Source organism: Aythya marila (genome assembly GCF_965140915.1).
Source record: "Aythya marila genome assembly, chromosome: 9".
NCBI lineage: Eukaryota > Metazoa > Chordata > Aves > Anseriformes > Anatidae > Aythya > Aythya marila.
In genome coordinates, this window is record NC_139050.1 from 23,326,821 (window position 1) to 23,352,520 (window position 25,700).

The 25,700-nt window shown below is 37.4% G+C and overlaps 1 protein-coding gene and 1 long non-coding RNA gene across 3 annotated transcripts in view; one reads left to right on the top strand and one right to left on the bottom strand.

The window, feature by feature from the left end:
- Window positions 1-7,046: 7,046 nt before the first annotated feature.
- On the bottom strand, window positions 7,047-19,808 carry LOC309881548. Its single transcript, XR_014318150.1, has 3 exons — window positions 19,765-19,808; window positions 10,993-11,120; window positions 7,047-7,340 (listed from the first exon to the last, which is right to left on the bottom strand). It is a non-coding gene; the product is annotated as an uncharacterized lncRNA (long non-coding RNA).
- Window positions 13,556-25,700, top strand: part of SI (sucrase-isomaltase) — a 53,687-nt gene continuing 41,542 nt past the window's right edge. The window contains exons 1-6 of one of the 2 annotated variants that reach the window (XM_082767178.1): window positions 13,556-13,625; window positions 17,779-17,902; window positions 18,661-18,737; window positions 23,031-23,151; window positions 23,238-23,347; window positions 23,970-24,121. In XM_082767178.1, the coding sequence (XP_082623304.1) occupies window positions 13,617-13,625; window positions 17,779-17,902; window positions 18,661-18,737; window positions 23,031-23,151; window positions 23,238-23,347; window positions 23,970-24,121 (593 nt within the window). In that variant the 5' untranslated portion in view covers window positions 13,556-13,616. Of the gene's footprint in view, window positions 13,626-15,848; window positions 15,937-17,778; window positions 17,903-18,660; window positions 18,738-23,030; window positions 23,152-23,237; window positions 23,348-23,969; window positions 24,122-25,700 lie in introns of those variants that run through there. The other variant, XM_082767179.1, reaches the window with a different exon arrangement.

Sequence of the window (25,700 nt, forward strand, 5' to 3'; positions counted from 1 at the left end):
TTATTTTTTCCTTCAGGTATGATGGACTTCAGTCTCTACATTATCTTATGTAAGTTAATGAGTTATTAACTTATACTCAATTATCTTGACACTGTACAAGAATTTATAGTATTCCAACTAGATTATTTGTCAATTTTCAGACAGGAACTGATATCTGTGGCTTCTTTAATGAGTCAAAGTACAAGCTGTGTCTTTGTTGGATGCAGCTGGGTGCCTTTTACCCATATTCAAGGAATCAGGATGAGAAAGGAACAAGGTTGAGTTGCAGATTTTTAGTGGTTGTTAATGGATAGACCTTTGCGATGCACATGTAGAGAACAGCTGGGGCATCACACAAGCCAGCCAGTATGAAAAAAAGTACCTTCCAAGCAAAATGGACATGAAAAGAATACCTTTTGCTCTTCATCAAACAAATAATAGTCTTTGTTTGTATGCTAGCTCTGTTGTAATCCTCCCCCCTTGCATGGGAGCTTTTATGCCTGAAAAGGGGCTGCTCTGGGATTTGGATCACTTGAAGGAAACATGTTCTACATTTCCTAAATGCTCTAAAAGGAGCAAAACTGACCTTGGAATTTGAAGCCATATTTGTCCATAATTGTTACAAGAAATGAGGAAATGGAACAGTGTAACATGACTCTGGAATAAGAGTCAGGAATGTATGTACTTTACACATTTGCCACCATCAGATATTGTATTTCCTTTAGGAATAAAGGAAAATAATTGCTTAAATGTAGGCCTGTGCTGGCCAAGGACTATATTGTAGAAAGCTGTAAAACTAGATAAGTGGAAAAATAAAAATTGAAACAGCACGTAGATTCCAATTAGAGCTTCAAGTCTAGCCGAGTAGTGCTATTTGTGTGGCACATGTCTAATGAATCCGAGTCTCCTTTTCAAAAACTATGCGCTTATCTTGCCACGGCACACCTTTCGATAGGACTTTGAAAGCCTTTAAAAATGCAGATGCAGGGTTATCATGTTGCTTGCAGTCTTAGCCAATTTGCCAAGGTATTGTTCAATACATTTAGTAAAGATTGGAAGTGCTCCCTGACATCAGTCATTAGTGCTTTGGTCTCTTTTTCCAAGTCCTGAGTGCTGCCCTGCAGAAGAGAGGGATAATAAATTATGTACTCCAGGATGCGTAACACCTTCAGGACAACTTGCAAGAAGTATGTTTTACAGTATTCTCCGCAGGTTTTTCTCATCTTCCTTCTTTCTAGTTCCCCTCTTAGGGATGACAGTCATACCTACTGTTTTTACTGTCACTTACTCCTTAACCAAGATCTTAGTGATCTTCTTGCTGTAGAGCACAAAAGCAGAACCTGCAATACCCATTATCATCAGCATTGCTTTCATTAGTTCATTCGAGTTCATTTAGTGTTGAATAAGAGGACTGGTAAAATATACAACAGTGATTTCAAAGAAGCATCAACATCTATCATTATCATGCATAATTGGACAGTGAATAGGTATGGAGATGGGAAATGACTCCTGTGCTTCCTTCAGCAAGAAACAGTTTTCTCTTGCTGGTCTTAGCTTCCTTGATCTTCCTGAAGCAGTTTGTTTGCCTTCTTGTATTTTTTACCTCTAAAATTTGTTCTCATTTAAATAGCACATAGTCCAACAAAAATGTTATGTCTAAAAGCATTTCTTGCACAAATGCAGTTATACTCCATATACAGTGAGAGATATAAAACTTGTATGTTTGAGTAGAGCATACGGGCACTCTTCTTCAATCGAAAGTTTTATAGTATGCTAACTGAACAACTAAACAGTGGACACTTGATTGTATTCTTTCTTTCCAGCAGATGCATATGAAAATGGTTCATATTTGTTAACATCATTTGCTGCTAAGCAGGTATGTAATGCTAGCTAACAGTTTCTGAATAATCACTTGAGGTGATCATTGTCTCATTCTTAACTACTACTATTTTAATTTGGCCCTTTCCAAAGTTTAGGTATTCCCCCTTCTCACGTTAATTCTAGATGACAGACTAGTTGTTATTCAGTAGGGTGAAGACTACTGTGGGTCTATACATGTTGCTTAAAAAAATTCTTTGGCATTCCAGCAGCATATATTAGTGCACACTAGAAGAACAAAATTGTTTGTCATTCTTTGTACTGGTATACATCAGAGTAACCTAGTTTATTTCAGTGGGGTTATTCCACAGAGGTGCACTTTCATTTTAAGGAGTTGGTCCGGACTGAAAGCTGCAGGATGGATGTTGGTGCACATCCTGTAACTGGAGATGGTTTCTCACAGGGAACTGGGTTTGCAGCATAGGAGTAGACTGGTTGGAATCCTGGAAGATGTTAATTGGTAAGGAAGAGAATTGTGTTTTGCTAATATACTCTATTTGCAGCTGAAAGGAGATTATGAAATAAACACAACTTTTCCTGCTCTTACAGAAAGCTGGTAAAGAAAAGCCTAATTAAAGGGGTCATGAATCAACCAAAAGTTAGAAATGCTCACACTAAAATAAACAGACCCATGACTACTGCATTAAATATGCAGAATTATATCATAGCACATTTAGTCAGAGCACAGTTAGAAGCAGAGAAATCTTTCTGATGGATCTAATAGATCTGGACCCTACTCAGAACCAGAGTCAATTCAAAACTGAACTGAAGCCCTGCAGGTGAAAATCTATTTTTATTTTTTTTTTAAATCCTGGTTCAGGACTCATAGAAACTGGGAAATGAGGCATAACTGCTGTCCTGGTGACAGCAGAGGACAGGTTTGTCTAAGCAGCAGTATCTTCCTGTGACAAGCACGTGGCTGCTTTGCTCCCCACACTTTGCAGACAAGCAGCAATTAAAGACATAGCAGATTCCAGGATCTAGATAGATTAACAATGTGAAGAAAACTGAAGCATTCAACATTTGGAAAATAAATGAGAATATACAGATATATTTTCTTTAAAACACCTGAAAGGAAGGAAGGCAATTGAAAGGCTCAAGTGGACTTGAACCAGTCTAATGCCAACATCCCATTTACATTTTCTTTCAGAATTTTTTAGAGATCACGTTGTGCATCATGTTTACACTGATCATAGATGTCCTGGGTTCAGTTAGAACAGAGTTAATTTTCTTCCTAGTAGCTGGTAGAATGCTATGTTTTGGCTTAGGATAAGAGTGCTGATAACATCCCGATGTTTTAATTGCTGCAGAGCAGTGCTTATACTAAGCCAAGGATGTCTCAGCTTCTTGCCCTGTCCTGCCAACGGGCAGGCTGGGGGTGCAGCAAGAGCTGGGAGGGGACAGACCCAAGACAGGTGACCCAAACTAGCCAAAGGGGTATTCCATACCATCTGACGTCATGCTAAACAATATATAGGGGTGGCTAGCAGGAGGAGGGGGGCCGGACTGCTCAGGGTTAGGCTGGGCATCGGTCAGCGGGTGGTGAGCAATTGCATTGTGCATCACTTGTTTGTACACACTATTATTATTATGATTATTATTATTATTAATAATAATAATAATTTTCCTGTCTTATTAAACTGTCTTTATCTCAACTCACGGGCTTCACTTTCCATTTCTCTCCCCCGTCCCAGAGAGGGAGGGGGGAGGGTGAGCGAACGGCTGAGTGGTGTTTAGCTGCCGGCCAGGTTAAACCATGGCATTTTTACTGAAATTAAAGTCCTGGGCTGGCCACCAATGTTCACCAGTTGGAACAATTCCATCAGCTCATGTGCTGAGCTACAACAGCACCACCCAGATAGGATGCTGTTTTTGGCATAATGGAAAATATTCAGAACTTCACAACTTATGTTAGCAATATGCTCTTAAGCCTTTGGGGATTCAGCTCTAATACCATATTTAGAGGATAGTTCAGCAGGACATATAACCATTAACTGACAGTCACTTTTAGAAAGTACTGTTTAATAGAGAGTAAATATTGTGCAGGAGGTGCGGTAGAGCTTTTAAGCACAGAAATTACTGTAGAGGAAATCACGCTGCTCCTGACTGTGAAGAAATGTTGGGTTTTGTTTTGTGCTGGTTTCTACTCTTCCTAATAGCTTACTCACAGCCTGCAATTTGAAGGAAGGAAAAGCAACAAATGTTTCTGTAGTCTCTATGTGACCCTATTGTTGTCGGTTTTGTCTGACAACTTTTTCATTTCCTACGTCTGTTTTCTAACGCCATTTCTTCTTCTGACAAGTCAGATTTGAGCTGTAGGCAAGGCAGCACAGGGCCATTATGTGTACAAGTCCAATTCCATACCTCTGAAGTTATCGGCTAAGCTTCTCACCAACTTCAGAGAGCCAGGCTTTCCATCTGCACGGGTCACGTCTGTCCAGGACATTTTTTCCCAGACAATAAAGTCAAGCACTGCTAAAGCCAACTGAGACAAATGTGTAGAATTGTATCACCACTCAGGACAGCACTTCAATGGAGCATCTTTCAAATGCAAACAGAACTGCTGGGGCACTCAGTCTCACCACTTTTCTGGTAGAGGGTCTAATCTGTCCTGCTATTGGGATCTTACCACCCTTTCTTTGAAATTCAGTATTGAGTTAAGTCTCAGCACTTTCTGCCTTTCAGTGGAAAGACACAATTATGTAACTGTTGTACATAACAAAACAGATGAAATAAGATTGTGAAACAGAATGGATGTATTTCGTTCTTGTTTTTATTTTGGATGAAAGAAAAAGAAATGGATATGCACAGCTGAACTGTAGTGTGTTCCAAGTTTTGTTGCCTTATATGTATGTATATATAAAAACTAAATGCTATAAGGTCCACCAAATGAAGTAGAATCTCTGTCTGGCTTCCTGTTTGCTCGTGTTTTTTTTTTTTTTTGTTTTTTTTTTTTTTTTAATAATATGCAACATAAATATATATAACATAAAGATATTGCTTATTGCAACATAAAGAATACGTTACCTGCACGGACTTTGAGTCATAATATTACCCATAATAAGTTCTACCTTCTTAATTTTAACTCTGCCAATTGCAGTCACTACTGATTAAAAGTGTTTAACTATATGCAAAGTATGCAAAGTAAATGCTTTCAGATAATTATTTTAGCTTGAAACAATACTTCCAGTTGTTATCCATAAAATACTATGGTACTTGCAAAATGTCAGCCAGAACTTTGTGTTCCCCAATGCTGAAGGCACAAAATTAAACTGGAAGTTTCAAGGTTAACTAATAAATATTGGTCTCTGAGTTTTTATTTCACTAAAAGAAATGTCATATATTTACTATAATAGTGATTCATGTTAACGGCTTTCTGTATCCCAAGAGTGCAGCATACAAACTAAAAGGATTAGTAAAGTGTGTTTACAATTAAATTTGATGGGAATAAACTGCTGTTAGAAGTTGTAGTAATCTCTACTGACTGTGCTTAAAAATCATTTAAAGGCTGTTTCTCTGCTTTAAAATTTTGTAGTAGAACAGCCAAGTAGCTAACATCTCATAGGAAGATCAGTGTTCTAATAGGACTGAATTTGCTGAAATTTGCCTGTAAAGTAAGGAAATTGGAAATGCAAGGAAAAAAATAGATCATTTAAGTATGAATTCACTGTTTTGATGAATATTTTTGTCCAAAGGAACAAAGTACAATCTTGAACTAGTGATGACAAGCTGCGTAAGCAAGCAAATATAAGAAAATTGCTTCAGAAAGGGGAGGTGCAGGTTACTAAGCCTTCAACCCATCCCCTGTCAGGTTATGTGCTGCCACTTGGGGCCTACCCAACTGATGTGGGAAACATTAGGCACAGACAAAAGCTTCCAAGAACTTATTTTCATCATTTTTGGTATTACCATGTTTATTTGAGGAAATTCATCATTCGGTTTTCTTGGCTTTGTGAGGGCTTGTCAGAGCACAGCATGTTAGCTGAACTACTTGCATTTTGGCCAGGGGGAAAGGCTTTTACTGAATCCCCAAGATAATAATTCATCAGGAACTCATTCAGACTTAGAAATCACAGCTTCCAACAGGTGTTGACTGCCTCAGTGAGGTCTTCCCCACTGTGTCCTTTCCCAAGGGCTGAGGAAATGAGGATTGTGGCCAGGTTTTTGTACTGGGGGCATCAGGATTGTTTTCCGTGAGGAGAGATCAGGGGCTGCCACTGCCAGAGACAGCCGCTTCCAGCCGAACTACCACAGCACATGGCTGAGCCCATCAGAAACCTGGGTGGTGCCTCTGTAGTAACGTATCTAGGAAAGGGTAAAAACAATAACAACAAAAACATGGTGGTGCAGCTCTGAGAGAGAGGAGTGAGGAAAGAATGTGAGGGAACCAGCCCTGCCAACACTAAGAAAGAGGGGCAGGAGGTGCTCCAGGTGCTGAAGGAGAGGTTCCCCTGTAGTCCATGGAGGGGACCATGGCAGAGTAGGCTCACCCTCTGCAGCCCTTGGAGCAGATATCCACACTGTAGCCCATGGAGGACTCCATGCAGGAGCAGGAGAATATGCCCATGGTCTGCAGCCCATGGAAATGATCCATGCTGAAGCAGTTCGTGAAAGACCACATCCCATGGGAGGGACTCCACGCTGGAATAGAACCATGTGAGGAGGAAGGAGTGGCACAGGTGATCTGCCTGTCTTTGGCTCACCCTATGAGCTTTTCTTTTTTTTTTTCTTATTTTCTCCTTATCCTGTTGAGGAGGGGGAGGGAGAGAGGTCTGGTGTGTGCCTATGAGCCTGTGAAGTTTTGCCTACCACATATACAAACTTGATTGTGACCATTTGGGTCCAGAGACTTTAAGTTCATTGTACAGGAACTTATAGATTGTAACGTTTGTTTGATCAATAATAATCACTCATTATGTTTTCCTCAAGATGTCTGCAGCTGAGAAGGACAGGAATCATTGAAGGCCTTTGACTTTACACTTCAATAAAATACTTTCAAATTGAATTCTTTTTATCACAAAGGAATTGTTTCAAGAGCATCAATGAATAAAACAAACAAACAACAACAACAAAAAAAAACTGAGTATTTATCTTCCTGAGCCAGTGTTAATAAGTGAAGACATTAAATAGTTGATATGTTTTATTTTGTCATATACTAACATGTACACGCAGAAAGAGTGGCTATAGCTTCTATACCAAGTGTTACTTCAAAAGTCATAAGAAATGAAGAAAACATCAAATAATTTACTGTAAGAGTAACAACTTCTTTCCTTCTCTCTGTCCATTCACTTGAAAGTGTTGGATCTTCCCCTCTAAACTCCATAAGTGCATTTATCCTTCCTGGAGCACTAAAACAATCCAAAGGCAGAAATAGCAAAAAGGTGGATGGTGCAAAGCATTTCCTGGGCTGCTGTTCCCTCTTGGTAATGCTTATTTCTCATCACTCTGGTGACATCCTGGGTACAGCAAACAAAACAAAAAGCCTGTCATGGTACAAGAAGCGGACATTATTAGAAGTGGCTCCAAAATCAGCTGGTACAGTTTTTTTTACACATTCAGGAAAAACGCATACACCCATGCCCTCTACACCTTGAGGTATTAACACCATCATTCATTAACCAGGAGACTCATGTATCTTGGAGCTCATCTAAGGTTCTTTAATATCATTGTCACTGCAAGGCTCAATGCCATAATGTTTTGCATTGATCTGTCCCATTAATATAAGTTGTTTTTCACCTCGTTCTTAAGATCTGTTTACGCTCTCCACATGACAAATCTCCCAGCACAAGCATATGATCTCGTGGCCACTTTATTTCCATTCTAAGACGTGCTGTGCTCTCTTACAATCTACTCTCCTTGAAACAACTTCGCAGAATCCTGAGCCCAAACTATGTTACTGGTGTAGCAAATCATTTTAACATTGAATTCCTTGACTCAAGCTCTTGCCATTAATGTAATCAATCTGGGAGGAAAATATCTTGGTGAGTCCATCTGGGCCAGCAAAAACTACAACAGCCAATACTCTCCTCTTTGAAGGCTGCTGGGGAACGAAGCCTTTGGTCCAGCCTCCAGCTAAACAATCTTGGCACTTAAGTGACCCTTTGCTGCACATGAGGGCCTGAACAGAGTTGTGATGTGGGGAGAACTGTGCACTTCTGTGTCCCACATGACCAGTAGCACAGAGTGCCTCTTGAAAGAGAAAACTGCAGGTAAGACATGGAGAGAGAATGGAAAGGCAGGAGCAAGGGAACCAGGAAAACCAAGGAAAATACTCAATCCCATCATTTTTGCTGTGCTGTTTCCAGACTCCAGACCTTTGCTTAAAATCTTGCACTATTTGATATTTTCATTCAGACTCCCACATGAGATTACAAGCAACTGTAAAATATCAGGTGTTAGGCTTTTAAAAAAAAAAGGGGGGGGGGGGGGGAGGGGAGGAGTGGGAAACTTTCAGCTGTTGTGATCAGAGAGATCACCTTGGAACTGGTTTAAACAGAATCTTTAAAGGTTTGTAAAGATTCATGCATAAAGCAAAAGCATCTGATGGATTATTCATTTCAGGATTTTAATCCTTCATCACAGAGACAAAAAAATTACCACTAGGTGCAAGGCTGCAGCTTAGAGGTTATTGCGCAGGTTAAAAGACACAAATGGAACTATGCTAATAGAGATCATAAGCACTTTGAACTTTGAAGTTTCCTGTATCCTGAACGATGTGAGTATGAGCTGATCCATCCTCTCTGCATGAGCCCTCGTGTCACTTCTGCAGACCGGCCTGACCACTGAGTGCTTACTAAATGCCATATAGAAACAGAGGCTGAAGGCAATGAGATTCTTGGCGCTGATGTAATGCACATTTTGAAGTTATTTTTATAAATATGCGGAATATTAACTTTTCACCTTTTTAAATAAAGCTCCTAAGCATTTAATCATTTTTTATTATTATTATGAACTTCTATTATTTTTATTTAAAAAAAAAAAAAGAAAACAAAAAACCCAAAGCTGAATAATAAACTAATAAAATGTCTAAATAAGTAAAAAAGTTGGCTAGGAATCAGTATATAATAATGGTGGGTTTGCTTTGTTTCCTGCTCAGTAGCAGCAAGAAGCACAGGCACTGGCTGGAGGACCATCTGCAGCAAGGGCAAGGAAAGTCAGCAGACAAGCTTTAACGAAAAAAAAAAAAAAAAAAAAAAATGCAAAGGGTCAGAACAGTGATTTCATTAAGCAGTTGTTTTCAGAATTATTTTTTCCAAACTCTGAAAGCAGGGAGACAATCTGTCATTTCAGCTTTTATTTGATAATGACCTGAAAAAATATAATAGGTTAGGAATTACAAATAATTAAGTTAGAACTTATTAAAGTGTGTTTGGAGTGTTATTTACTAACTGATTTTTGCTGTTAGGTTATTGTCAGTATTGCATCTTCTTTATTTAATCATTATTGTGTATGGTTTTATTTATTTATTTACTTACTTTAAATTAAGTTAAAGTACCAACATCCATTTAAAGAGAATAACCAAAGTTTCTGGCCTTCATACTTGCAGAAAAACTTTTCATGTGCAAATTCATAATCTAAGAAGGTCAGAAAAAGTCCCCATCTTTTTGCCTTTGTTTTTGCTGTTTGTTTTCAGATTGCATTAGAAAACTATAAAAATTGCTATTTTGCATCTGCCTAACAAATGACTGAAAAATTTTAAGAGTTTGTAGACTCTTGGGCTTCCTAGTGGTTTGTGCATATGCATCTTCAAAGTGCCACAAATAGGTAGTCATATAAGTATTTATTTTACATTAATGTGCATTTTGATTGCCAAAATGCAGAATGGGTTGATCAGAGTTCTTAAATCCAGACTAATTTTTGCCTTTGTTTTACTTGCTAGGCTATACATACTTTATTTAAGCACATATGTGTATTTGCCGTATTCTAGAGAGAAAAACATCATGACATCATGACATCAAAAACATCAGGAGGTTTAAGAGGCAGTTTCACCTCTTTTGTAGAGATTCAGAAGAGGGAGAAGGCCTATCTTTTTGAAGAGATTTAATACATGATACATGCATTTTTATTTTTGTGAAACTAGTCCATGATTTTCTCACCAATAGATTTCATATGAAGCCATATATTTTTTATTCAAAGTAATAAGCTGTACTTTGAATGTTAACCTTGACATGTCCTCATTCAGAAAGTGTTTCCAGTGTCTCCAGATCTGTTAACAGAAGTGAAGCTTTCTTTCTGCAGGTACATTTGAGATAGGAAGGAATACAAAAATAAATAAATAAATAAATAAATAAAATTACACAAGGCTGAAGAACTTGAGAAAACGAAGACCAGAGAGTAAAACTAACAGCCCTTCCCAGTAATGACTCCAGAACAAGCAACTACAATGGGCTCAGTCTGTCAGCTTGTGACATGTCTCATGAATAAATCTGATCTAACATGCTGCCAAGTTTCCACTTTCAATAATGCCTTCTTTTTCCAAAGTCAGCATTTCTTGAAAAAAGCATCTAAGCTGGGTTAGGTTGGTTCTGCTCTGTGACTCAAACTGCAGATTCAGATATTTGAGGAGAGGTGGGGGACCCAAAGAAGTTGGAGAGGATGGCACAGGGTTGGCCTTACATGCCTGTGAATACCATCAGTATTCCCTTTGGATGACAGAGCAGAGATGTGAGAATGCGTATCTGAGAATTACTGGTGGCGTACTTTTGAGTATTATGTACTATCAGGAGCTAGCAATTAGCTGGAAAAAAATACTTATCGTTTTTCACCCTCGTTTATAGGCAGCAAAGTATATCCTAAAGTTAACATTGTCAGCTACAAATAAGAGGTCTGAATCATTTGCTTGTAGAACCTTTTACAATTCCAAATATCCCTAATACAATCTCATTACAGTTTGAAGAAAAAAAAAACAAAAAACAAAACAAAAAAAAAAACAAAAAAAAAGACAATAGATTTTGATCAAATAACTCTGTAAAACACATTTTGATATTTCCATGTCTTGAATCATGAATAGCCATATTTTTTAATTTTTAATTTTAATTTTTATTTTTTCCAAGCAAGCTTGTATTTCCTTTCTCAGCTGAAAGGACAGATAATAAATATTTGCAATATATAAGATTTGGCTCTACTAGCACCTACCATTTGCTAGCTTGAAGAACAGCAGTTACAGATATGATCAGGTAATTTACATTCATGATTATGATTCAAGCTCTCATGATGCTTCTTCTTTGGACACCTTCTCAGTTTCTGCTTTCTGTGTTCATTAACTATAAAAGAAAAAAAGGAAATGTTAAAATATTTTTTCTCTGATTTCAGTTCTTAACAGCTATCAGATCGTCTCAACCATCTAAGAAACATGTACTGCCCTGTCTACAGTAAAACTTTCAGTGGTGATTGTTATATTGGTGTATTTTACAGATCCACAAGTATTTTCCTCAATTGTCCTAAGAGCTGTGGAATTTCTTCCTCTTTCTACAGTATATGTTCAGTTGGAAATGTTATTATTGCAGTCATCATCATGGCTTTTACTGGGCTGTAACTTGAAATAATAACTTATAAATAACATTTGGATTCAGTTTTATACCATGTTCATTATCTTTGCCATACTTTCTTGGCTCAGAAGTGTTATTTGAACCAGGATAAGGGCCCATGGTTTAGGTACACAGAAAGTAATTTAGCTATGAGAAGATAGAGTTTATACAATGTCTAATTGCATTTCTCTTAGAAAAACTACACATACTTTGAAAATGAACTTCAAACATATTCTGGTTTTCCATGAAAATTAAATTATTCAGTTGAACTTATTTCTGTATCTGGTTAATAAAAAAAAAAAAAATAAAAAAATAATCAAAATCTTTTGGCTGTCATTTACTATGAAATGAAAACTACTTCTGTTTGAGACTAAGCTCACGTGATCTGGTCTTGAACTGTGAGGCACTTTGTGCAAATGAGATTGCTTTGAATGAATTCAAATCCATTGTCTCCAAAGTCCCACTGGGGAAATAAATGTTTGTGATACATTTTGTGAGGCTTTCCCAGTTCTTTTACTTGCTTGGTTGAATTTTCATTAATTGTTCAGTGTATGAATGAGACTCCTGGGCAAGTATACATTTTTATTTATTTATTTATTTTTCTCCATTAGAAGTTTTCTTGCTCAGTTTCTCTTTAAAATTGTTTTATATATACATATATATTTGTCCTAATCTGTAGGAATTTTCTATGTCCTTTAGAGAAACCTATAACAAATTGGAAAGCTGAATAACAGTATGCCTTCATTCTCAGGTCCAGAGGTCCAGTAAAATCTTCCCTGCTCCGGTAAGGCTTCTGCCTAGAAATTTCCACTGAAGAGCTGCCTAACACAGGTTTTCAACAGTCTATGCTCATCACTGAGCTTATTGAAGCTTAAAAGATCAAAAAGATGTCTATGGCATGGCATGCATTTACTTTGTTATAGGCATTAATGAACTTTCTGAAAATGTTTTCTTTGCAGTCCTCCACACAGAGCTCATGGGTGCTGGTAGAACCCTGGAGGCTGGTGATGCAGTAGGCAAAGCTATTCTGTGAACCACATCACTTGTTCCATGTGTTTGCTGAGGTCTTAGCAAAGTGCTGAAGATTAAGAGGTGCAGTGAACCTTTTTGAGGTTGAATTCCACCAAACTCGTAACACTTTTTTTTGGTAGTTTTCTGCAAAAGTCTGAGTTTCTATTTACACATCTGATAAAGACAATAAGGTACAATCTATAAAAATAAAAGGAAGGTATAAACCTAAATATTCCTTTGCTTTTGTTTAAACACTGCCGTAGTCATTTAATATTTCCATGCCAATCAAGCTAGAGAGAACACTAAATGATTTGAGCTCAAAGGCTAAAATACTGAGATACTGTTTTCTAAATAAGGAGTCCTAGTCTCCAGCCTCTGCTTTAGCACCACATATTTTCTTCATCGTTTATGTGAAATCAACGGTATAAACCAATTTACGGCAGCAGAGTTACAACAGGAAGAGATCAGGTCTCCTGCCAATAACCTGTTCTGTCACCAAACTGTCACCAAAATGTTGATTTTACCAAATTATTTTGCTCAATTTTTGTCTTTTGCTCAACTAGGATATCTGTTTTGTCTAAAGAAAAGCAAGCAGTTACTCAAAGTAAGCAGAGTCTGTAATGGTCAGATAGTATGTAGACATATTTAGATACAAACCATAGTACAACTGTACCTTTACTGTCATGATGGGACCTGCACATAGCCCTCTTGTCCCTGTGCCTAGGAGAGAAGCCCAAAGAGCAATGCCAATGGGACACTCCTACCAGAGTAGGTGCTTGGGGACCAGCACCTCAGGGAACAGTCCATAAGACCTTTGTTCAATGGGGTACTGCAGCCAGAATTTTCAGGGTGTGTATGGTTTCCTGAGATAGCAATTCAGCGACTTCTTGGAAAGGCTGGACACTATTCTGTTCTCTAGGTAAAACGCTGTATACATTGTAATCAAACCGTTTGAAGCATTTGAAGAACTATCATCATCTTCCTTATCCAGATGGAAAAAATCATGAAGCATGCAGATGAGTGTAGGAAAATCACCACCTGACACTCAGCTAATGAGTAACTGAGCTGGGAGTGGGGCACAGGCATATGGGTCTTTGCTCTGAACAGGCATGTGTGCTTCAGTACACAGAATGGTGATAAGGACACATATCTCGTTCTGAAGGAACAAGGGCTGCATCTTTCAGATCTCCTTTCAGAGAAGGGAGGCATCTGCCTTATCACATGCAGAAGGTAAATCAAGCTAGTTTCTTTTCCCAGTCTTGAGGGATGTCTTTGAGCACAGGATTCCCCACAACTGCCTCTAAAAAGTGCTCAGACTTCCTCCTTCTTTCTGTATGACCATGGCTGCACTGAAGAGCTCCCTTCTTGCTGAACTGAGATTGCAGAGTGCTTTCAGCCATGCAAATGCAGCATGTGGGGAATACAGGAGGGCCAGCATGTTCCCATTGGATCTTTGGTAGATGTTCTTCCATGGCAGTTAATCATTATGTTCTTGCCTCAACTGGTGATCTACAAGCAGCTTCTTGTAGGAATTAAGGGCTCCAAACTGTAACTTAAAGTAAATGTTTGATAATGGAGCACTGGGGGGGAAAAATAAAAATCTTGTGAAGGTGTAGAAAAGAACTTGCTCATTAGCACTACTCTCAGGGAGCCACCTATGACTGCCTAACAAGTTTTTTTCAAGTTATATGTGATTTAATTAAAAATGGTCCTGTTAAAAGCTGATAAATGAATGTTTCTTTCTAAATGACTACATTTTGAACAGTACCTAATTTCCTAGTTTTTTTCCTAGACTCTAGTCTAACCTATACTCCTGAACTTCTAGTAATTCTTCTTACTGGCTGTCAGAAATGAATCGGCTCTTAATTCCTGGAAACAAAAGTAGGACACAGCAGAGACCATGCTGTTCCAGCTCTTGATTTAATAGAATTCTTGGTTTTCTTTATGGTCCCTTGGTGTCCCCGACTGAAGAGCCTTCTCCGTTCCTGCTTCTTAGAGTTCAATATCACATCTTGACCTCAAAGCCCCATTGTTGACATCCTTTGTAGGTAAATTAAAATATACTCAGCTGGGAAACCTGCTGGTTAACCCTCTTGTGAGACCTTTTTGTTCAGTGCTTTCATGCTCTCAAGTTGCATAGAAAGTATGTGCTAGGTGATTGATAATATGAGATTGCAGCATTGTGAATTCAGGAAAGCACTTAAGCAAATGGTTATATTGATGGCAATGTGATTGCAGACATGCGTAAACGAAACTCATGGCCATATGCTTTGCCAAACTGAGTACTTTCTTGGAACAGCTAAATGAAGATATAAAACTTAGAAAACAGACATGCACAAAAAGCCCCTCCCCCCCCAGACCTCCAGAACCACTGGTATCTTCATAATTCACGTGAATTTGATATGTCTCAATATGCGCTCATAAAGCAGCATACTTAGCAATGTTAAGAGGGATGTTAGAATTAGATTTCAAGAGCTTGTTTGCACACATGCAGACATGCATGATGTTGTTACAGTGAAATGGAGAGGATGAGATAGCTAAATACCAGGGTGTGTCAGAAATGGTCAGTGAGAGTGGTGGCATTCAAAGATGAATGGTTCCAGGAGAGCCCTGTGTATGATTGATTTTGTGTCTTTTTAAGTACTGACTAAGGAGAAAGGAACCATTCACTTGGTGCTTAGAGGGGTCGCCAGTGGGAGGGGAAATATTCAGGAAATTGAATAAATTTGTGAAAAATTCAAACTACAAGTGACACTTCTCAGCCATCTCCTTATTACTGAAAAATAGGTTATAAGTACTGTAACAATATGAACTAAAAGTTTTCCTTTGGAAAATAGAGATTTAAGGTTATGATTAGATCTGTTGTAAGGAGAAGGCAAAACCTAATCCCACGTTAAGATTTCATATTAAGATTATGATTGAAGACTCTTCCATGTAAGCTCTTTTTCATGCTAATCTTTCATTGTTCTCTTATGATTTTGACATTTCTTGTTAGAATCCCATGAAATCTGTTTATATTAATATTAGAATTAATAATTCATGGTTCATTCCTGAAAAAGTTTCAGTGATCATGAATCTGATTCTTTCTTACAATTATTTTAATAAGTCTTTTCCTCATTTGGGAACATTTAATGACTTCATGGGGTGATTAAAGGAGAAATGATAGACAATGAGAAGGTTGCATGAAGGTTCTAGAAATAATGATATGGAAAAAGAACAGAATAAAACCACTAAGTCATGCAACACAGACAAACATATTGTCATTTTATTGCTGTTTTTGTCTTATTTGGAGAACATGCTGAGTAAAACTGAACCAAAATATTATTAATTAACTAGCCATTCCTTGGCTACAATAACCATAGTAACTATTTTTAGCCCAAAGAGTTTCTACAATCTGCCTGTAATTATGTATGGACCTGCTATTGGTAGATTGGTTAGCAAACAACGCAATGAGCTGATAAGAACAGAGAATAAAGCATTGATTTTGAGTTTGAGCTTTACAGCTAGGAGCAGCAGATGAAGGAAGCAGAGGGGCTTTAAGGTATGTCATCCCATTTATTGCATCCAAGTTACTGGAGACCTTTACTTCACTGCTGAGTACAAGTCATGCAGTAGAACTTTTATAAATTAGAACTGTTATAAATTATAAATCCATGTTTTTTAAGTCTCAGATCTTGCAGGAGACCATGAAAATGAAAAAGCTGAAATAGAATGCTATGTTTGTGGGTGGTGGGAAGAGTTTGATGACAAGGACTTTAATAATATTCTAGTTTTCAGAAAAATAACTGTCACTTGTTAGGGCTCCTAGTGGACCTGTATTCTGACAATGTTAAAGGAAACTCAGGAGAGGAACTGTTGGAGTATTGTTTCTTTATTATAAAGAAGAGGCCTTAAATATACACTTCCCAATATACAGTGTAGTTTCAGACTTTAAATATGGTATTCCCTGACAAAGTAACAATAATCATAAAAATGGCTACCAATTTAGATATCACTAGAGAAAATATGAACAGCACTATGCTATTTAGAAAAGCTTTTTAAGTAATTTAAATCATTTTAATATAATTATTTGTAATTAAGGAAAAGCACTTGTATCTAAGTATTGCCTTCACTATTGTGGGGATTGTTGGTGTTTCAGTATTGCTTTTCCTCTCCATTCATTCCTGTGGCTGTGGGATTTCCAGGAATAGGGATGCTGGTGGGGTGATAGTATATATTTGTAGGAAATGAGAGGTGATGAACTGCAACAGATTTAGTGTTACTTCACACACACACACGCACCACACAACTTTTACTAAAGTATTTTTCTTTTGAGTTATCACTAAAACCCTTGACAGTGTTTTCATATGCTAGTGCAATGCACACATGTTCCTTCACTTTCTTACTTGAGCTAAAAATAAGGTATTTCTCTGTATTTAAGGCTGTTTTATAAGGCTAAAAGTTCATAACCAAAGGTAAAAGTCAGTTGCTGCTGCCAATGTATATTGATCTGGATTCTGGAGACTAGTTTTCATTAGTTTTATTGTTGGTGTGCAGTTCAACATTAATAGTACCGTGTTGTTCTGTGCGTGGGGCTGAGCAGCTGGCTCTGCAGACAGCACACCCGCCTTGGCACAGCACGCTGTGCTCCACTGTGCCTTGCAGAGAAGCGATACTGGGTACAACACAGTTTTTAAACAGCAGTTTAAGGCACTGACTCCACCTACATACTCTCCTTCATTTCAGTTGTGATTTCAGCAGCTGCCAGAGTACCTCCTGTGGTAGTTTCTTCTGCCTTGACTACCCTGCAATGTCTGTGAAATCCCATGGCTTTATAAGCATGCAATTTTCTTCCACTTGACAAATAAGTAACTTACCCTGGCTCCTATGGCTAGTCTTTGCCAAGCGTCACAAGTGTGATATGTTATTAGAGCTCATTAGTGTTTTTTGTTAACTACCTTTTTTTCACAAGCTAACATCTTCCTTTATAAAAGAGGAGGTAGTATGTGTTTATTCTAAAGAAGGAAACAAGCCTTGCAGAATCAGACAGACAAACAAACAAAAAAAATGCACACAGATTTGTTTTTAGTTTCTGGAGTTTCAGTAAAATGTAAGAAACTTCGTAGTTACTCTCAAGTGAAAACTCTTATTTGTGGGTATTTAAAAGTGGTATACAGTTGAATAAAACACATTTCTCAGTGATTTCCCATGAGTGTAATAATGTGGTACTCTCTGCTGTGTGAATCATCCTAAATAGGAGATTTATTTTTAACCCCAATATTAGGGTTTTAAAACCTAAAGAATGTGTAAACATATATTAATTAAAATCAATAACGTAATTTGTAGAGTTTTCAAAGCTATTACTTTTGTTTTACTTATGTCAATGGTGTTACTCTGAGCCTAGATGGGCAAGAGGAATTTCAGTGGTCTGGAAACCACCCTGATTGCCCTGTTCTGTCTGGTGACTGTGGTGGCCATTGTCCTCATTGCACTGTTAGCATCAGGACAACCTGGAGTCAAAGTAATAAGTAAGTACTTGCCATTTGTGTTACCAGATGGAAACTCTTCATCAGGGGGCTGCTCAGCTCTGCTTGCTGAGGTGATCATGAATCCCATGCAGCTCCAGGAGCTGCCTATTGGCATCATTTACATTGAGTCAGACTTTTCAAAAAACATTGACGTTCAAATGAAAAACAAAACAAAACAACAAAAAACAAGCAAACAAACAAAACAAAAAACCGGAAACATTGCTTTGCTCTTCTTTTTAAAACCAACATATTTCCTGTGGCTTTCAGTGTTACAGTTATATTCTTAATGGAGGCTTAAGGTGCTTTTGTCTGATGCTCTAATTCAAGCTGCCTCGATGAGCAGTATTTCATGCGAAGGAGCATACATAAAAGCAGTTACACACCACCATATATAAAAAAAAAAAAATCCTTCTGATTTTAATTTGGTGTAAATTTTTTACAAGAAGCGATGCATATTGAGTTATATGACTTACCAAAAATAGCATTATTCAATATCTTAAGAAATAAATTTATCAGTGTTGCCCATATGTGCAGAAATTGAAAGTGAAGCTTTCCTATCTTTATCTGGAATGTGCAATGTTTCAAATATAAGGTAAATCACAGTAGCAATATATTAAATTCATCTGAGTCTATTTTAATGGCTAGAGTTTCCAGATAGTGTGAAATATTTAGCAGAAACACTTAATGATTTAAGAGGTAATACAGATATTCCTGATTTTTGGAAATCCTGTTAATAACCCCTTATTTTATTTTGGTAGCGGAATTTACACCAGTATGTCTGAACATACCAATAGAAGAGAGAATTGACTGCATCCCAGATCAACTAGCTACAAAGGTCTGAAAACATTATAGAAAAAATTACAAAATAGAATTTCTCACAAAAAGATTCATGTTTAATTATGAAAATTTACTTTGTCTCTACTATATTGGCAGTTTTATAACTTTTTTGTTGCTGTTTTTGTCTCTGAACATCTAAATGCTTTGTGGGGAAGCTTAACTCCTGTATAACCAATTATAGCTCTTCGTCAGAAGGTCTATTTTTTCTAGCCGCTGTGGCAGTATACTGTGAGGGGTTGAAGACCACTGCCAATAGTGGTCTTCAGTTTATCACAAAGCCAAACTGCTGGCAGTTTGGCTTTGTGATAAGCAGGAACAAAATTAGGCAAACAAGATATGGTTAGAAAAATTGTTTTCAACAATATTGCCTAAGCAATTTATTTGTCTGGTAGTCAACCAGCATTTACAATAAAGCATATTTTAGAAATAGGTCAAGATGCACTTTACACAGATGAACATGATTTTTATAATGCAATGAACACTTCCAATTTCCTTTCAGAACTGATTTGAATCTCACTTTCTCTCTTTCTTGGTTGTTATCTGTCATCTGAGCAAACACAGAGTTTAGAAATGACCTTCTTGCTTAAGAATCCATGAGTTTAGTTTTCCAGTGAAAAATAGCATCTTAATTTTTTAGTCCTCTCGCATTCAGAACATTTTGATGGTGGCTGTTATAGGAAGGCTATTACTGAGGCTATTATTGTTATTTTTATAATCATTATTATTATTCAGTTTATGATGGATGTTCTTAATTTCTGATGGAATCTGATGGGTGCCTGCCATCTTTCTTTTCTTTGTGGGGTGCAGTTTATAAGAAAAGACAGAGAGTATATTATGATATGTGATACTTACATCATTCACAGCAGTATAAAAAATGATTAATCAACTGTCTCAGTCTCTCAGTGAATTCCCAATCCAATTCCAGAAAAGACAGTTGTTAATGCTACCGTCATGCCATGGTTTGTATTATGATATACAGTTCAATAAAGTCTGCAGGTTAACAGATTAGTAAAGGCTCAACTCACAGCACGTTCCTCTTCTCTTTTGGTTCCATGCCCCAGGAACAAGCACGCCATGATAGATGTCATGCAGATCACTTTAATCTTTAATTACAACCTTTGAACCAGTCACCCCACATTAAGTGCTGCACTTATCACAACAGAGGAAAATAGTTTTCCTCTGGTTGTAACTGCAAGCCTTTTTGTAAATCTGACCTTGTCTTTTGCCCTCGGTGATTAGGAATAATTAAAAATAATCAAAATACAGTTACCAGAAAAAAAATGGAAGGCCAGGTGCAGATTAGAACACAGGGGCACTTGCTCTGGAATTAGAGGTAAAATAAATGATTCCTAAATCTGCACTTTCCTTGGAGAATACTAGGCAGCAGATTTCAGAGGATTAGAGTTAAGGATCACCTTTAATCTGTGCCCTGAGCAACCCTGAAGAAAGCCTGACAGAACCCAAAGTCCCACCCCGGTGTCTCTTCATTCCTTTATAAATTTTCTCCTGCAAGAATTGTCCTGCTTTAGACTTATCCTAATACTGTAACCAGCAGAGCTTTAAATCTACAGGTATCTGCTTAGGATAGAACCCTTCTGTAGTGGTTTCCATTAGTGGTTTTCAGAATAACAAGCATCTGGGAACATTAGGCTTTCCCTAAGCTCATGTAGCAGGTTAGTGTCTGTCTTGATTTCTTTATTCACTGACGGTGTCCTAGATGAAGCTAGGATTGCAGAATAGAAAGACAGGAGTATAGAAAGCTAGTAGATATTGATTAACCAGCCACAGGATTGCTGAAGATATAAATGCTGAAAGAAAGGAGACATTTATTAACTATGTACTGCTGTGGAAAATTGTTGCAAAGTTTTATTAGACAAGGAAAAAAAAAAAAAACAACAAAACTTTAAGCAGAGCTAGTATTGTTCAGTCTTAGATTGATCCCTCTGAAAGCTTGAAGGGAGACTGTACTGCTTGTTGTACCTTGTTTGCACAGGTTTGTTTTGATGCTCAGAAAAGAAATGTTTTAGTTCAGCACATAGCTTAAATATTCTTTTAGTCCTTGGTGCTGAGATCAGAAACCATCTCATTGAGTACTCCACCATAAAACATCTCCCTGTATCCAGGATTTGAAGAAAGCTTTGACTTTCTTTCTGATTTTATTGCATTGGTTTCTATTATGCTGTTTATAGCTCAAAGGCTGTGATCTTTATTTATATTAATGATAACTTTTATAACAGCCTCAACAGTATCTTTGTTTGAACTCTGTTCCTTCCCCTGTGCCAGGTGTAACCAATCTATTACTTCTGAATTTGCTTCCTTATGCAGCAAGTTTGGCGTGCCACAAAATACAGAAATGTAGTTTACACATCTGTTAGAATAAGATCTAGCTAGAAGGCCATCACTGCACTGTAAAATAACTGCAGAAGATTTTCAAATGGGTGTTCATGAGAAGTAGCTGGGAAAAAGAAAAGTGTATTTATGAAGTTGGAGAAGGAGATGCTTGAACTACCAGGCTTCAGGTTAATCTGTTGTTCAAGCTATTCTGTGTTGCAGGGGGTACCCACAGGTCTAGAAAGGGATAAGAAAATTCAGGTAGTAACTCTGTTGCTGTGTGTTTAGGATATTTCCCCTAACTACAACGGAAATTAGGTAAATAAAGCTTCTTTTCTTTGAAGAACAAAGCTGCAATCTCTGCAGTTGTGGAAGGGATGGGTGCTTCTTCTCATTTACTTTGAAATATTTCATAACCTGGGAAGTAGGGAACTCTCATGGTGGGAGTTGAGAAGGTGGAAAATGAGCATGGTGTTTTACACAGATTTAGAAAGTGCATTGATTTGTGGATCATGGGGAAGAAATCGAGTCACTGTATCTCTCTTCCAACCATGCTTTTGTTTAAAAACTAATGAAAATGACAGCATGCATGTTTTCTAATGTCAAAAGTCCATGACAGAGAGACAGACATTTATCTCTGTGGTGTATCTAGGTTTACCTTGAGTGGTTTTGTGGAGATTACTGTGCTCAGTGCAATCACTACGGAATAAATGCATAACAATGTCTCAGGCCAGTGAATCTGTGAGCTGTGATTTCTTTAACACTTGTATTATTTCTGCACTGAACCTGGCTTATTTTTCTCTATTCAGAGACTGTATTTGACCTGTGCTGACTAAATTGGGCTCTATAACCCAAAAAAGAGTGGCACATGCACCAGCAGCAATAGTGATTTTCACACATCTCCACCTATATCATGCTGCAGAATATTTTAAGTAAATATGGCATAAAAAATATAAAAAAAATATTTGAGCACAAACAGCTTCTGCTAGCACACAAGTGGAGACAGAGGTCTTGAAGACCTACATGTTGGATTTGGGTGCCTGAGATCACTCATGGACATGGCCCTTTGCCCTCAGTGGAGCTTCTTTTATCACTGCTGCACTTCGCCCCAAGTAATTTGTTGTTGTTCTAACATGAGAAAATGTGTGAATACTTATAGTAATCTATTACTCAGATGTTATCTTCAAACATAAAACTCATGCAGGCAATCTGTGAATAAGTTAATTTATAACAGCAAAGCAAAGGTATTCTAGTTTATTGGAATGCTGAGAGATAGTGTAAAGGTTGATGCCACTACACTGAAATACATGCTTTGAACAATAGGTTTAATTGCTCAGTCATTTTATTTTTATTTTTATTTTTATTTTTATTTTTATTTTTATTTTTATTTTTATTTTTATTTTTATTTTTATTTTTATTTTTATTTTTATTTTTATTTTTATTTTTAAGTTGATTTATCTCAATATAACGTTCCGCAGAAGCAATCTTTACATTTCTATAATTGGAGAATTATGTTAAAATATTTATTCTGTACCTGATTATCAATGGTGCATACGTGGTGCATTTTTTTTTTCCAACCAGATGTTTACTAGACCATAAATTTTATTGAGTTTCCAGTGTCTGTTGGTTTGTCTATACCACATCTGTCACAGCTCAAAGCTTTCAGTAGTTTTTTACAGGTTCTTTTGTCTGTGGTTATTCTGGTTTTAAGAAAAAATAATGTCTAATAAGCCTGTTTCTACTCTGAATACAGAAGAAAAAATGTTTGTTCTGTTCCATTCAAATTGACAATAGATTTTCAGAGAAAATAATAGATTTTCAGTTGGTCTGATTGCACATGTTACTAAGGTTTCTGGTGTTTGGGGCCAAATATGCTTCATGTGCGTTTTAACTGTTTTAGTATAGAAAGATTTATTTGTGTAAAATCAATTAATTTGTGCCCTTTGTGTCCTTGAATCAGAGCATCTGCACCTTGCGTGGCTGCTGCTGGAATCCCCAGAATTATACCAGTGTGCCCTGGTGTTTTTTCCCTAGTAATCATGGGTACAAAGTGGATGGGTCTGTAAGATCAACTAAGACAGGTAAACTGTGATCAGAGTTCCCTGTTTTTATGCACTTGTGGATATCTGATTTCACACAATAATGTTGCAACATGTTTTTTCTCAAGGATTTGAGGCCACATTAACAAGGCTGCCATCACCTTCCCTCTTTGGAAATGATATCAACACTGTCCTCCTCACAGGAGAGTATCAGACATCAAATCGCTTCCGGTTCAAGGTTAATCTTTTTCATATGCTGTTTTAAGGTTTATGTTTTGTGCAAGATTTTAGGCTGGCTGTTATTGTGCAGTAAGTTTAGGAAGGCTGATTTAATCCCTCTGATGTACCCTCATGACTTACTGAGAAGAGCTCAGCTTTGCCTTTCTTTGTCCTCTCTGCTGTTACAATGCATAGGGTTAGCATTGTAAAAGCAGAGAGGACAAAGATTTTGGGGCCAGATGTATTTATTTCCTTTTTATATACGGCCTGGCCATATCTCTCAATATCTTTGTCAGACATCTTTAGGTCTTCCAAAGCTTTCTGTTCTTCATGGAAAATTCATCAGTTTGTGTAGTGAATGTGGGGTATTGATGGGATCTGGGGTCAAGCAGGGCTCCTGTGGGAGACCTTTCTCTTGTGGTGGGTTTCCCTGGAAACCAGGGAAAAACAGGGTCAAGTATAGTAGGGAAACAGTTGAAAATGTATAATGAAAGGGGGAAGAGAATAATGAAAGAGGATGGAGGAGACTGGGACAGGGGTGGGAATATGCTAAATCAGAGCCATGTGTTAATGCTGGAAAGTGTTTAAATTAGACATTAGTTTTTAAAGGCCTTACACTATTATTATTTAAATATGTGCAGATTACTGATCCTAATACAAAAAGATTTGAAATCCCCCATGAGCATGTGAGACCTTTCAGTGGATCTGCCGCCTCCAATTTAAACTACAAAGTGGAAGTGAAGAATAATCCGTTTGGTATTGTGGTGACCAGAGCGAGCAATGGAAAGGTTCTGTAAGTAACACTGGTATTTTTTTCTGGGTAACACCGATGTCACTGGTTTTCTCTGAAAGTTCATGTTGCCATATAAGTAAGGTATTCCCCAGATGTCGTGTGTAAAGTGCCCTCTTGGAGATGTAGTCTACTTCTGTTCTTTTGACGAATGGATGTTGTGCAAGGGCTCTTGTGAGGATTTTTGAAATAAATACTGTAATATGGAGAGATCTGTCATAAAGGTTTTAGGTTTGGCTACCTGTTCTCTTTCCACCAGTACTAGGGAAATCTTTACAGCTATTTTGTTCCATCAACACAGGGAATCACTACTATCTGAAGACAAGACCTTCTCAGTTCTTCAAATGACATGTGAATACTCTTCATTGCATCTTTTATCTTAGTTGTTGCAATCGTGCTGAATCTTTGAATCACCAAAACCAGGTTGCTCTTTAGACCTATGGCACAAGAGTAGCTGTTGCAAGACGGTGATAAGTTGGTCATGTAATTCTGTAAAATATTTGATGTATTTATATATTGAAAGTTTTCATTCCATTTGTTTCCTAAGAATAAACAAACTTAGCTCTGAACTAACCGCATGGCTCAAAGAATGATTACCTGTCAGAGTTCTAAGATAGTTAAATTATCAGTGCTTCAAGTTTAATTAATTAGCAATTAGTTTTATGCTATTATCAGTATTGCTTTCTTATATAGAATCCTCTATAATGATTAATTTGCAATTCTATGGAGCACAAAAGACGGACATGGTATTCACTAGTCCGTGACTGATTAAGCAGGTATATGAAGGGAAATAAGCATTCTGGTTCAAAAGAACCATGTTGAAATATGGACATTTTTCTATATCCTCCCCTCTCCTTCCTCCCCCCTCCCCCCCCCTTTCTCTCCCCCCCCCTTTTTTTTTCTTTAAAGATAGACAATTCAACCACTTTTATGAAATTTAATAAATTATAATGATGCTTGAGTCCAAGTTGATGAGTATCTCAAAGTAAGCCAGTGTTAGTATGAGCTAAGAGCAGTCCCTCAGATGTAAATCCTTGATAAGGTGAGTGCTTTTCCCTAACACTTAAACAAGCAACCAAAAGAGAAAGATTTTTTGGAAAGGAAAGAGTGAGGATCATTGTCATTGGAAATCACTACAAAAATCCTGGTCATCCAAATAATTATAAAGCCTACTAGCCTGCATTATCATTTGTTACATTAGAGCACCCTCCCCCCCCCTCCCCCCCGCCCCCCCGCAAAGATTTAGAGCTCAAATGAACCAATTACAATCATTATTTGCAAGACAATGTGAATGACTGCTATAGCTTCACTGGAAATACAGACAGACTTTCTCTCCCCAGAGTATTAGGTTCAGTAGAAAGCAAGCAGTTGGGCAAAATGGTGCTTATAGTCATTAAAAATGGACAGAAATATATCACATGAAGTCTTGACCTATCAAGGCTCTGTCAAACATAAATATTTTTAACTTTGTAAAAGAGAAATGGTAACATGGGAAATTAAAATTATAGCAAGCCTGAATTCCCCCTTTTCTGTCATTTGTTTGTGCAATGTTTGTAACTGATAGTAGGCTGTATATTTACTT